Here is a 13,850-nt window from a genome sequence, read left to right as displayed (position 1 = left end):
TATCTAAGGAGAAAGTAGAGAAGCTGGTGTTTACATTCCAGTTTGTTCACCTTCAACAACCCTGTTTGGTCAATGTTTCTCAGTGTGCCAGTGACATATGCAAGATGATTTTAGGTTACAGATGGTCAAGTTGTTAAAAATGATTGCTTTATATTCACTTTAATTTGAACTAGAAAAAGACCACAATTGGCACACAAGCCTTGTGACTTTGCAGATACTATTGCTTAGGATGTAGATGAAGTATGTATTTAAATAAGAAAAGGTGAGCTTTGCAAAAATATCAAGGTAAGAAGTGAACATAGCATTCCTGAAGAGCTCCATATCGGGAAGGTAAGTCCTAGCTTTGATTTATGTGGCTCTAGCCACATCACTGGAGGGACAGTGTCTCTGAGCTTGTGACTTAAGTAGCTGTGTACTGCTTCACGTCAGCTGTGCCATTTAGTCCACTATGATCCTCCCTAAATCCAGAAAATTCATGATGAAGTGACTGTACAGCTCAGCCTGAAGCTAGAGTGAGAACAAAAAGAATACCAGAATAAGAGTGCCATTATCATCCTGTAAGTCTGCCTAAATTGACCCTGGCTATTGATCTGGGCCCTGCCAACTCTTCTATATTGATTGAGGACCCAAAGTTTTCCAATCAACCCCTGTATTATTCTTTGAGATTGGATTATGAAACAGTAAATATTCCAAATGCTCCCCCCTCTTTTTTTTAAAGTATACTCTTAATTGACAAATTTTCTATTTGGTCCGAATTTGTAGTCTTTCAAATCCTCTAAAAAATACGCACTTGTATAAATGGTGATGAAGTCAGAATTTGTGATTATTTTCTTTAAAGTGCACAAAGTCAAATGAGAGCACATTAGTTCCATGCTTCTCCAACTAGAATACATTAAGGAGCATGTGGTTAACCAAGATAACACAATATATCTTCCCAGAAGATATAATTAATATATAACCTGAAAGAGGGAAAGGATTTTTGTATTACAATTAATTATGGAATTAGAATGCACAGTTTATATTAGCATACATGATAAAACACAGGATTAAACCATTTTAATGTCATAACTGAAGGGAGTTTGAGAAGTTTCTGTTAGCAAAAAGCTCTGTGAAAAATGCAAAGTAACATTCAAATACGTCTTTACCATCAAGTTTCAGAATCCCTTAGTTTCCAAGAAGCAAAATAGCCTCAGGACTTAACCATGTACAGTCTTCATTTCCTCAGGTCTATCCAGTAATTGAAATTGTGTAAAATGAGGACGGTGTGCCAGTATACGAATTTTCCCAAAGAAAGTGGATTCCTAGTGGTTTTCTGAAATAGCCTTTCTTGAACCAAAGCCTCAGATCAAAAGGCAGAACCCTGTGCTCTAATGACAGCTTCATGAAGAATTGTAAGGGGCTCTAAAATCTCAAATCAATCACAACAAAACTCCGTATATATGGCAGCACTTAATTACTATAACCAGGGTTTTCTTTCCCATTTCTTTTGCTCTGAATTTTTCCACTGATCCTATGTTACCGTAATTTAATAAAATATTTCAAATGTCCTCCTTACTATCTTATCTACATGAAGGTATTTTATTACTTCAGTGAATTAGGCCAATACTAGTAACATAGATTCTCTTCTATGAACACCACCAACATCTGTTTATTTTTTTAGCAGTCATGGAGCAAAGAAATTACAATTCCATTCCCATTTCTTTTATAATTCAACCTAAGATGTCTTCAATGTGCCTGCATACCTCACTGCCTAGCACTAGATAGTCAGGAAATGACTTCTAAATTGGATTAAACTTTCAGTTTTCACTGAAATAAATTATTGTATTTCAACTAAAGCTAGTTACTTGTCTTTTATCTCACTTCCCTTTAAAGGGTTTTCCCAATGCAGCAACATCACAGTTGAGTCACACACCGGATCTGTTCAACATAACTTTTGAAACTCATAGTTTCAGCAACTCAGTAACAGGAGCTAACACTCAAAGAGGACTTATTCTGGGCAGGTCCTGTTCTAAGCCTGTATTACTTAAAACGCATATATTAAATCATTTGCTCCTCACAAAAACTCTCTAAAGCACGTATCCCTGTATAATGTATGGGTTAAACAAGTTGCCCACGGTCACACAGCAGCCCACACTCTTCTATAGTGCCTTTCTCATGTTAATGTCAGTCCACCATTCATGTGATGAATGGTTCCACAAATTACATGTATGCTTATGTTCTCAGTATCCTCACAAAAAAATATGCTATAAAAATTAAATGATATACTTTGTAAGGTTTTAAGTGTTACCTAAATATCAAACAGCTTAAAAGAGAGAAAAACTATTGATATATCTATACTAATAAAGGATCTAAGTAAAATATAATAAAATTTAACTCTTACCTCTTCTAATTACAATGGTTTGGGAACTGAAACCTATTTTTCTGGAATAGGGATGACATTCTTTCCACAACTATGAAGGAACTCTCCCTACTGTCAGATGGAATAAAAGTGAAGTGCAAGCCCTTTCCCTGGAGACATTTTATGTTTCTTCTCCCTTCATTATACTCAGAGATGGCCAAACTGAATTGCTCACTGTCCAAATACTGCTGGTATAGAATGCCATTTTTAGGCTTGAGACTATTTTCCTTCATTTCTCTGCTTTCACAGTGAAATACTTCAAGCATTATTTTGCTTAGTTCTAAAAACTCCAGCAGATGAAAACATCATAGAAAAGGAAACTTACCCCCAACATATTTCATTTGGAAACTGAAGTTCAGAGAAAGTAATAAAAATTCAATTTAAGTAAGATTTATTGATTGCCTAGAGTGTGCATGGTCGTCTATTAGACACAATGAAATTCAGGCACAAAACAGACACAAGATCCCTGGCCTCAGGTATCTTATGATCTAACTAGTATAATACAGATTAGAAACAGTAAACAAACAAGTTACATGGCAATGCTCACTTACTAGAATCAACATTAAAGAGCAGGAATTTAAGTAATCCAAAATGGTGTCTAATCCTAAAATCATTTATAAAATGCATTTAGCCTTGAAATCCACAGCACTTCAAACAAGATAATGAAGTTCCACTGCAGATAAAGTCACAAAGATACAAATACACTTAAGAATATTATTAATGATTTTTGTTATTTTGGATTTTCTGTTTTCTTCTTATTATTGTTCGAAGCCTCCGTAATACCAGTTTATCAGACAGAAGCATGTCATCTTGTTGTTCTAGATAATCCAATAAATTCTCGGTCCATTCAAGTGCAGCTTTATGGCTAATATGCTTCTCTGGATTCAGATCTGCTTTTCTAGGCTTATTGGAATGCTTTTGTTCTGCAGGCTTGGCCTGGTCCTCAGTACCTTCACTGTCAGTTAGCACCTGACAGCTTGAGTCATTACTCCTAGAGTCAAACCACTGATCAATATTCTCAATGTCAACGTGTTCACAGTCTTCTGTATTCTGTAAAACCGTTGCTAAGTTAGCTGCTAAAATGGCTCCTTCATCAATGTTCATGCCTGAATTCTCTTCATTGCTAGGGAAAAGTTTTTTCCACGCTTTGGTTATGGTACTTGATTTTACCATGTTCCAAGCTCTTGATACTTCATATATTGCATCTAACACTGTCAAGTTCTTCCAAAACATTTTTGGGTCAACTCCCTCACCCATGTATTTCTGGAGAAGTCCTGCTCGGTAGTATCTTTTTACTGTGGCTAGAACTCCCTGACTCATAGGTTGAATTAGACTTGTGACATTTGGTGGCAAATATTTCACAATTATTCTGCCATCATCTGAACTCAATAATTCTTCATTTGGATGTGCTGGGGGAAAATCCAAAAGAAGCACTGCTTTTTCTAGAAGCCCCTGAGACTTCAAATGCTTCTGCACCTGTGGCACAAAGTATTTTTCAAACCACTGTCTGAAAACAGAATGTTCTATCCATGCACTTTTTTGACTGAAATAAGTGACAGGAAGGTTTGAAAGGTCAGCTCCTTTGAATGCACGGGGTTTTTTTGCTTTTCCCACAACACAAAGATTAAGTTTGTGTAAACCAGTGGCATTTGCACAACACATAATAATGATTCTCTCTCTGCTTGACCTATAACCAGAAGTATTTTGCTCAGTTTCAAGAGCTAATGTCCTTGATGGTAGACATTTCCAGAACAATCCAGTTTGATCAGCACCATAAATTTGCTCTGGTTGTAGATTCTCCCTCTCAACAAATTCCTGAAAGTTACCGCAAAATTCACTGGCAGCAGTTTCATCTCCTTTTAACTTTGTTCCTTTACCAGCAGCCTTTGGAATACCGTGGCGCTGCTTAAACCGAGTTAGCCAGCCAGATGACGCATTAAAATCACCTTCCATCCCCAGAGCATCAAAAAAGAATTTGGCTTGTTTTGCACAAATTGTTCCAGATACTGGAATCCCATCTGTTTTCTGTTGGTTAAACCACTCTATCATAACCCTATCCAGTTCCTCATATGTTGATGACTTCATTGATTTACGTTTGGATACCCCACTTGTAGGATCTGAACTGTTCGCATAGTTTATTATCCTTTCTTTGTTCTTTTTAATATCACGAACTGTGGATTCACCAATTCCATACACCACAGAAAGCTTTTTGAAAGAGATGCCTTCCTCAAGTTTCTTAATAATGTCAAGCTTGTCCTTAATTGTCAACACCACACGCTTACGTTTCCCCAACATTTTACGTGTCTAATATTTTTAAGCAATTACTGGAACAAGATATTTAACAACTTAGATTTGGATACAATGACATTAGAAAATGGGGTTTTAAGATCCCTTCCCCGGCCCCCCTGGACCTAGGTGGATGGTGTGCTGGCCAGTTTCCAAGCCAGGCCTATGTGACTCTCTTCACTTTGCTGTTTTAAAGCCAACAAAGTTCTTTCAACAAGGACTAGCTTTAATTAAACCTATCTTCTTTCTTCCTCCCCACTTAGTTTAAGGTTTTTTCCTGTACTGCACTCTCAAAGGAGATTGCAACTAATCTGGTACCAGCAAGGTCTCTAAAACAGTCCTATTGTGTATTCAATTCTTGCCATCATTACATCTGAGATTCTTTGCTAAAGGAACTAAGACTCCGGTGGGACAATTTTGGGAAATGTGCTAGGGAATAGTTTAAGAGAGGACTTGTAGACATGACATATAGGAAAAAAATAACGGGAAAACTCATCCCTTGACCTTTGTCTTTGTCAGGCAGTGTATGGAATACTGCCTCTTCTAGGCAGGGCTGCTAGAGATTATTCAAGTGAGTGGATATGAAAATCATAGGCAAGCGAGGTAAAGCAAGCTGGACAGAAGTGAGCAGTGCAAATAAGGTGAAAATGGACAAGCAGAAAACTTTGTACTTTAACATGACACAAACTTATACCTAATGTATTTGGCAACTGGAAAGGCAAAAGGTGGACAAGAGGTGGTGTCACATGATTAAAGAAAGCATTAAAAACTTCACTGGTAGAAATCAGAACTCATGGTAGAGGGTATGAGGTGAAAGGCTCAGTGAAGATGTTAAAATAATCCTGGTGAAAGATGATCCTCGATGGGCCAACAGTAGTTCCTGTGGGGATCTGTATAAGCACTCGGTGCCTCCGAAACCTAAAGGAAAATACCAAAAATATATTTTTTCAATATCAGGGTCTGTGGCATTACTCATATCTATCCTGCAACTATATTGAGAAAATTAATGCCTCCTATCAGTGTGATGACAAAATCCGACAAATAATGCTTTTAGGCATTATCTGGAGTGACAGCGGGACCTGAATTGCCTACCTCCTGAAATTAAGAGGTCAGAGACAAGCCGTGTTAGCGAGGGCCTCTCCCCGCAGGGCGAGCTCCGGAGCGCGGGACGTCTTTGCTCACGCGGAGGGAGCCCGGATTCCTCCGTGGACGCCGGCGACCAGGATGTCACCGCCGCAGCGAGCGAGCAAGCGCTTGGCCCAAGGGACTCCAGTCAGCGGGCCGGGGGCATCGCTCTCCGCCAGAGAGCGCGGCGGCCAGACTGCCCTGAAAGCAAATGGAGTCTCTAGAGGGAAGCTGACACCGGTGGTGCGGCAGCGGCAGCGGCGGCGAGGGGCGAGCGTCGCCGCCGGAGCCGGAAGGCGGGGGATTAGGGTGCACGCGCGCGCCCCCGCAGGAACGCTGTGTCGGCGAGGGGGCGGGGCCTGCGCGGGCGAGTGCGCGCGGCGCGGGGGCGGAGTCTTCAGTGAGAGGGCGGGAGGGGGCGGGGCCGCCGCTGCGGCGTCTCTAGGCGCCGCGTGGGTTTCGCTTAAGTCCTGGCTGCTCCGGCCTGCCGACTATTTCGCCGACCAGCAGGGGGCGGTACAACTCCACCCTCTCTTGGCCCTTCTTTCAGTGGCTCGCTTCTGCGGGCGAGGCTTCCTCCACTCTCAGGTGAAATAAAAATCGCACCCTCTGAGGGCTCCGGAGAAACCTGCGCATCCTCAGGTGCCACGAGCGGGATGCGAATGGGGCTGGGCGAGCGCACGTGGAACGTGTTTACAAATAGAGGCCGCTGCACCCGCGCCTCCCAGCGCCCGCCAGCTAGGACTGGACCAGTCGGTGCGAGATCTTGAGCAAAGGTAGGAGCGAGCGGACGCGGCTGCTGGCCGAGGGCAGGAAGGCTGGCTCCCCTTGGGGACCGGGCTCAGGAGAGGAGCTGAGGCTTACACTCTGCACCACCAACCTGAGCAAGCCCGTGGTCCCTGAGGCTCAGCAGGGGTTGGTCAAACTGGGTATCGACTATTTCCACCCTGGTTGCGCTGCTCCAGGGTTTAAGTCACAGTCACTATAGAAGCGGACCCTGTGCGAAACCGACTGCACCTGGGAGACGCGTGAGTCTGTGGGAGGCTCCCTCATGAATTTCCTGCCACCCCTTTACTCCTTCTGCCTCTCGGTAATAATAAGGGAACTGCAGTTTGACAAAGCGTCCCTTGATTTATTTTAAGTGGAGATACCATTCGTTTCTATTTTGGCATTCTAAATGGACCCAACGCCAGCACCTACCTGTGCACTAATAACCTTTGCGACGCACCATGCCTTCTCCCCCTTCCCGGACTCGGTTCCTTGTGGGGCCCCCCCGGAGCCTTCCCAGGGGAAGGGAGTGGCTGCACCTTCCTCCTGCAGCACCTGTTTACCAAGGAAACGCATTTAGCCTTTTCTTTCTGTCCTGTGTGTGTGTGTGCGTGTAATACTTTGAAAAATGGCAAAGGCTGAAGTTTCTCCAATACCTGAGCATAAATGTCTAGTCATTTTCGTTAACATAAAATAGCACACTAATTCGTCATTTATTTGCAAAGGCCATATTGTTGCTAAAAACGTTTCAAAAGGGAGCTGACCTGAGCATTCATACTGCAGCAGAGATGTTCATTCTAAGCCTTCGAACTATCTGACTCCTCCGCCCAGACTGCTCAGTTGCCTTCCTGAAAATCTCAGCTGTGCTGTATCTGGCATGATGGAAAATCATTGATCTCCTAGTTATGCTGTGAAGTGGCTCTTGACAAATACCTGCTTTTCCTAAAGGTACATCTCCCCCTCCCCCAGCCTTCACCCCATCAACCAGGGAGTTTTGGCGTTTGGGGTTGACTGTTTTAGGTAAAGTACAATTTTATGCTAGTTTTGTATCACTTTTAAAAGTTTGCCTTTTTCCCCCTCATAGTTGTAAGGAGCGTGAAAACAGTTGTCTGATACGTTATCCATTCCTCATACGGGAAGAGAGCTGACATTTTTTGAGTGCTAACCAACGGAGGTGGCATGTAAGCAGATGTTAGCAGCCTGGCTTTCCCCTTGCCCGGCAGCCTCCTGGCGTCACTGGGTTCTATTATAGATTTAAATAAAGTGAACCCTGACTCTTCTCTCCCACTGCCAATATCTGTGGGGTTTAATTTCCTTCCAGATACCACTTGGATCATGTTCCTGTTTCTGCTGATTCTCCAGCTTGCTTGTGCCTTTATCTCTTAGAGCTGTTCCCTTTTCATCACCTTGTTTAAGTTCAGATCTGGAACATGGCCCACACGCCTTGGTTTCCTCAAAACACCTCACACAAGGCAGTTGTATTTCATAGACTTTAATGAGATTTTACTCTAGACAGCTGTGTCTTTTCAGAAGCCAGTTTGCTCTTCTTCCTTGTTGTTGGGGGAGGGGGGTTGCTAGTTGTGGCAGATTTATATTAAAGTACAAGAGTGGGAAGCCTCGAGGACCTTAAAATAGAACGTGTGCTTTATGAGGAGCCAGGTTGGCCACAGGGAACTTCTTATTGTCTGCTCATGTCTTTGGGCCACAGCCTCATTCCGTCTTGCTATGCCATCCTCTCCTTTCTCCAACATTTTTCTATCTCGGGGCTCCCTCTCGCCTTGCCTCTGAGCTGTGTGTGAAATCTTAAGATTCTTATTCCTTTATTACACAGAGCAATTTTGTGTTCTTTGTTTTTTCTGTCCCTTAATTCACCGCAGTTTATTCTGTAATCAGAAGACCTTTCACTCCTCCACCAGTATTTCTTTCCTTCTAGGTTCATGTGATAGCCCTTAATCCTTATACTTGTACTATGAGTGAGGTCAGTGTTACCCCTGTTTTATGTACAATGGAACAAAACCTAACAAGTAGGTGGCAGAATGGCGAGTTGAGCCAGATCTATTTGGTTTTAAAGGCAGCATGCTCTGCCACACCATCACAATTAAGGTATTTAACTCATAGACGCGAAAAGAGGAAGAAGTATATCGTGATTATTTATTTTTGCATAATTAAAGTTGCTATTTCTTAAAATGGAATTTTTTTGACATTAACCTACCAAAAAGGCATTCTAGTTGTGAGGGTACCTTAAGTCTGCAACAGTGTTCATCAGCATCTGGCTCATTGGAAGGCGGGTTTTCTAAGCTACTCCAAATCACCTGAAAGTGAAGCTCCAGATTCCCTTTCCTGCTGAGATAATATCAGTGCAAATACATTTTGTGCCCTTATTTTCAGTAGTATGCTTTATGCTTGATGGTGTTATAATAGTAATAGTGTTATAATCTATAGGTAGAGTAAATACTTTTAAAGGAACTGCTTTCTTTTTGGGTTTCATTTACTTTATCAGTGACCCTCATTTATTTGGAGATTTTTAAATTACCCAAATGAGCTACTCCAATCAGCTTAAGATAAGGACGTGATACTGTTATTCCATTTGCATTAAACTGATTTAATATCAAATAGTATTTCTCTTTTAATAATTGAAAAATACTGCCAATTGAAATAGTTTCACAAAAACCATATGCTATTCACCTACTCTAAGGGACATAAAATATTGAGGGGAATTTTCCGGCTGAAATATAATTTATTTTTCTTTTGGAGAGTGTGCAGGTGCACGTTTGTGTGTGTGTGTGTGTGTGTGTGTGTGTTAGGGCAAACAGGATGTAGAACAGTTTTTATCACTAAAATGAAAACTTGTTCTTTGAAGTCTCTTTTAGCTGTAAAGTTATTTTACTTTGTATTATAGACAAAAGTCTGAAGTATTCATTTTTAATATAAAAGTCCATTTTATATGGTTAAAAGTAGAAATACTTTTCCACTTGAAAATTTCTGGACCCAAGTGAAAGATCAGATTACTCGTTGGAAAATCCCTTATCTTTTTTTAAAAAGTTAACATGATATTGAAAGATAGCGATTTTCTTAATACTCTTGAGTCCTATAGATGGCCTGTAGGAGGCTTTTCTGAAAAACATGTGGATGTAAATTGAAGAAACCAGTGAATTGCTAATTGATGGTAGCAGTGTGGGTTGGAAACTTGAGTGAAGTTTATATACCCCCTTTAACTTTCCAAACCTGCTTGGTTTCCAATTGTTCTCTAAAGGAGCCCTCAGTCCCTTTAGATTGGTCAAATCCATTTTACTGAAAGCCGCTGTGGACCAGACCACTCCTGCTTGCTGGCCTCAGCACATGCAGCTTCATACTTGCTATTCTACAAGCCTAAACAGTCCTCTCCTTCCTGTTAATCAGTACATCCTTAAGTTTGTCTAAAAACCTGCTTTTCCCAGCGCACCTGGGTGGCTCAGTTGGTTGAGCATCTGCCTTCGGCTCAGGTCCTGATCTCAGGGTCCTGTGATCGAGCCCCACATCGAGCCCCAGCTCGGGGGAGTCTGCGTCTCCCCCCCCCCCCCCCGCCGCTGTCTCTCTCAAATAAATAAAATCTTCAAAAAAATTTTTAAAAAATAAGCCTGCTTTTCTCAAGGTTGCCCCTCAGACCTGATGGGTCAGAATCACCTGGGGTCCAAAGTGTAGCTTCTGGGGTTTACTCCAAAGGATGAAGCCCAGGAATCTTTAATTTTCAGCAAGCATCCCAAGTGATTCTAACATGCTAAAGTTTGAACACCTTTTTTCTGACAACCATTTTGAATATGAGGTTCTTCCATCATAATATATTCTTTTAGAAGGGAGTTTTTCTTCCTCCCCCCTCCTTTCTTCTTAAACTATAGACCATCTTTGAAGGAAAATAGGAAATAGAGAAAAGCATAAAGGAAAACAAGCATACCAGCATTCAGAGATAATAACTCTAAACATTTTGGGGTGTAGCCATTGTCTTTCTTGTGTCAATGTAATTATCTCATATAGTGTGTGTATATATTTTTTAATGAGAACATGAAGTCTGAATGTACATAAAATTTTATACATACCGTTAAGGGCATATTATATTTTATGATATTGCTTCTCATCAGCCAAGTGTTACCAGGAATACACCTGTTGCCAAAATTGGGCTTACTGCTGCAGCAAGGGAGACCCATCCAGACCTTGGAAAACCAAGGAGTGTCTCAAAGAGAGGCAGTCAGGGGGAGCTTCTTACAGGATTTAGGTAAGGTGATTTTAGGGAGGTTTGAAGAAAGTAAGGAATCTATTCTGGATTGGGAGCTCTCAGAAAGCAGAAGCAGTTTGACTCTTGGGCATCTCCCATGATCATGCTTCTCAGACAGCCTCAATCAATTTTCGAAGTTTTCATCACCCAGAAATAAATCTCATACCATTAGCAGTCACTTCCCATTCCTCCCAACCCTCTCTGTTGCTCCCCGGCCCTTGACAACCACTTGTCTCTCTAGATTGGCCTATTCTAGACATTTCATATAAATGGAATCATATAATATGTGTACTTTGTGGCTGGATTCTTTCACTTAACATTAAGTTTGCAAGGTTCATGTTATAGCATGTATCAATATGTCATTTTATGTACATTATCAACATTTTCTTTTATTGCTGAATAATATTTCATTGTATAGATATATGACATTTTTTTAATCCGTTCATCAGTTGATGAACATTTAAGTTTCCATTGTTAGGCTCCTATGAATAACATTGCTATGAACATCTGTGCACAAGCTTTTGTACATATGGACATTTGGACATATGTTTTCATTTCTCCTAGGTATATATCTCAGATTGGGGTTGCTGGGTCATATGGTAGTTCTATGTTTAAATTTTTTTTTAAGATTTTTAAAAAATTTTTATTAGCATGAACAGAGGGGAGAGAGGGAAACAGGCCCCCCCACTGAGCAGGGAGCCTGACATGGGGCTCAATCCCAGGACCCTGAGATCATGACCTGAGTCAAAGGCAGATGCTTGACTGAGCCACCCAGGTGCCCCTATGTTTAAACTCCTGAGGAACTATTTCTAATACAGATTACATCTTTACAGTGTATGAGTACCCTGTCTTCGTTCATTCATACTGCTAGAACAAAATACCACAGACTGGGTACCTTATAAACAACAGAAATTTATTTCTCACGGTTTTGGAGGCTAGGAAGTCCAGGATCAAGGTGCCAGCAGATTCAGTGTGATGGCTGTTTAGGATTCCCTGGTTCGTAGATGGTTCCTTCTTGCTGTGCCCCCACACTGGGGAAGAGGCAAGGGATCTCTGGGTTTCTTTTATAAGAACACTAATTCCATTCATGAGGGTTCCATCCCCATGACCAAAAAGGCCTTGTCTCCAAATGCCATCACATTGGGCATCAGGATTTCAACATATGCATTTTGGAGGGACATGAACATTCAGACCGTAGCAGGCTCCAATTTCTCCACATCCTCACCAACACTTGTTATTACCTGTCTTTTTGATTTATCATCATCCTAGTGTGTGTGAGGTGGTATTGCATTGTGGTTTTGTTTTGCATTTCTGTGATGGCTGACTCAAGCATCATTTTGTGCTTATTTATTATTTATGTATCTTTTTTGGAGAAATATTGATTCAGATCCTTAGCTCAGTTTTTATCTGGGTTATAATAGAGTTACAATGTTGAGTGTTAAATGATCCAATTTACTCTTCCTCCACTGGCTTTCTTAGAGGAGAGACATAATAAATAACCTTCTGAGGAGTATCTAGTGTTTTTAGCCCAACTGATGAAAATACTGCTTGCGATGTACTGTCCCTGTACTTAAGGATTCATGTGATAAATTCTGAATATATTTAATGTCGGAAAAAAGGTGACTTCCAGATGAAATTTAGCTTTATCTGACACAAGAACTAGATATGTCCATTTTAGCATAGATTTGCACAAATCTGTGAGCTTAAGTTTGTGCTTCATTGCCATAGCTAATTCATTTTGATTTCCCAGTACTTACCTTTTTTCTTATTATGGGCTGTATTTTTAAAATTTTAATGTTTTAATGGTAACTCTGTTTTTATATTATAGTCATCTCAACCATTGTTGGAAGCATATAAACAATAAATTGAAGAGACCAGACAGGCAGTACATCTTAGTGATAAACTTTATGGGTTCCAGAAACAGTCTCTGGTTTGTACTTCTGCCACCTACCAGCGATGGAATCTCCAATTGGTTTTATAAAATCTTTCACATTTGAAAAATGGGAATAAAAATCATACTAATTTTGGTCTTGTTAATAAGGATGAACTGAAATAGTATGTATAAATCACTTTGCAGAGTACCTAACACTCTGCACTAAGCACTAATACTAGCTATGATTTTATTATTTCCTATATCTTTTGACTAGAAGGAAATACCTGTCTTCTCTTAAACTAAGAAAGGAGGCTTTGAAAGGAGCTGTAGCTAGCTAAAAGACAGCTATAGTGGGAAAGGCCGGATTAATTCATACGCATATAGAGATATTGTGGAGTATTAATGAGAGTGGATTATTTACCTATGGTTGTGCTTATTAAGGAATTCACAAAACTACCTCAGGGTTCTCGTCTCATTAATCCAAAACAGATGCACATTTTTTTTTTCTTTGCTTTAATCCTATGTCCTAGCATATTATATATATTGTGGTTTTGGCAGATTTTTAGCCTGAATAACTTGAATATGTATATATACACACACATAAATACACCTATACACCCACACCCACCAACACCCACATATACATAGTTTTTCCCCCGCAACTCTTCTCTCTCTAAACTTAAGCTGGTAGTGTTCACAAATTTCTGTTTTTCCCTCTCCTTTATCTTCTATGTTGTGTTCTTTTCCTTTGGGGATGTACTAGTGGAACTACCTAACGATTCGGAAAGTCCCTAACAACGTGTACTGAAATCGATGTACAATTACGTGATTGCTTGTTGAGAAGAAACTTATGGGATTATTAAGCCAACATTTTGAAGCCGACGGGAATTTTAAAATTTCTCACTTCAATTGGCAGTTTGTTTCCAGTACTGTTAAAAAGAAATAGGCTGATTTATTTAACAATGATATCTGTTAACACAATAAAGGAGTTAATTTCGCACTGAACTTCTTTGTTACTAAGTTGTTGGTCTTTTTTTAAACAATATGTGATTTTAGTTTATCATTGCTACGGTCGTAGAAGAGAAAGTTTTTAGGTGAGTTTTAAAAAAATTTTTTAGTATAGTTGACATATAATTTTACATTAGTTTCAG

At 40.4% G+C, this 13,850-nt stretch overlaps 1 protein-coding gene across 1 annotated transcript; it reads right to left on the bottom strand.

Moving 5' to 3' along the window:
• Positions 1-2,772: 2,772 nt before the first annotated feature.
• Positions 2,773-6,152, bottom strand: TIGD2 (tigger transposable element derived 2). Its single transcript, XM_026509728.4, has 2 exons — positions 5,777-6,152; positions 2,773-5,602 (listed from the first exon to the last, which is right to left on the bottom strand). Exon 2 carries the CDS (start codon positions 4,691-4,693, stop codon positions 3,116-3,118), a length of 1,578 nt encoding a protein of 525 aa, XP_026365513.1. The 5' UTR covers positions 4,694-5,602; positions 5,777-6,152; the 3' UTR covers positions 2,773-3,115.
• Positions 6,153-13,850: the final 7,698 nt, after the last annotated feature.

Source organism: Ursus arctos, unplaced genomic scaffold (assembly GCF_023065955.2).
Source record: "Ursus arctos isolate Adak ecotype North America unplaced genomic scaffold, UrsArc2.0 scaffold_9, whole genome shotgun sequence".
Classification (NCBI taxonomy): Eukaryota; Metazoa; Chordata; class Mammalia; order Carnivora; family Ursidae; genus Ursus; species Ursus arctos.
The sequence above is the reverse complement of the archived record's forward strand: the minus strand, read 5'-3'. Positions and strand labels throughout refer to the sequence as shown.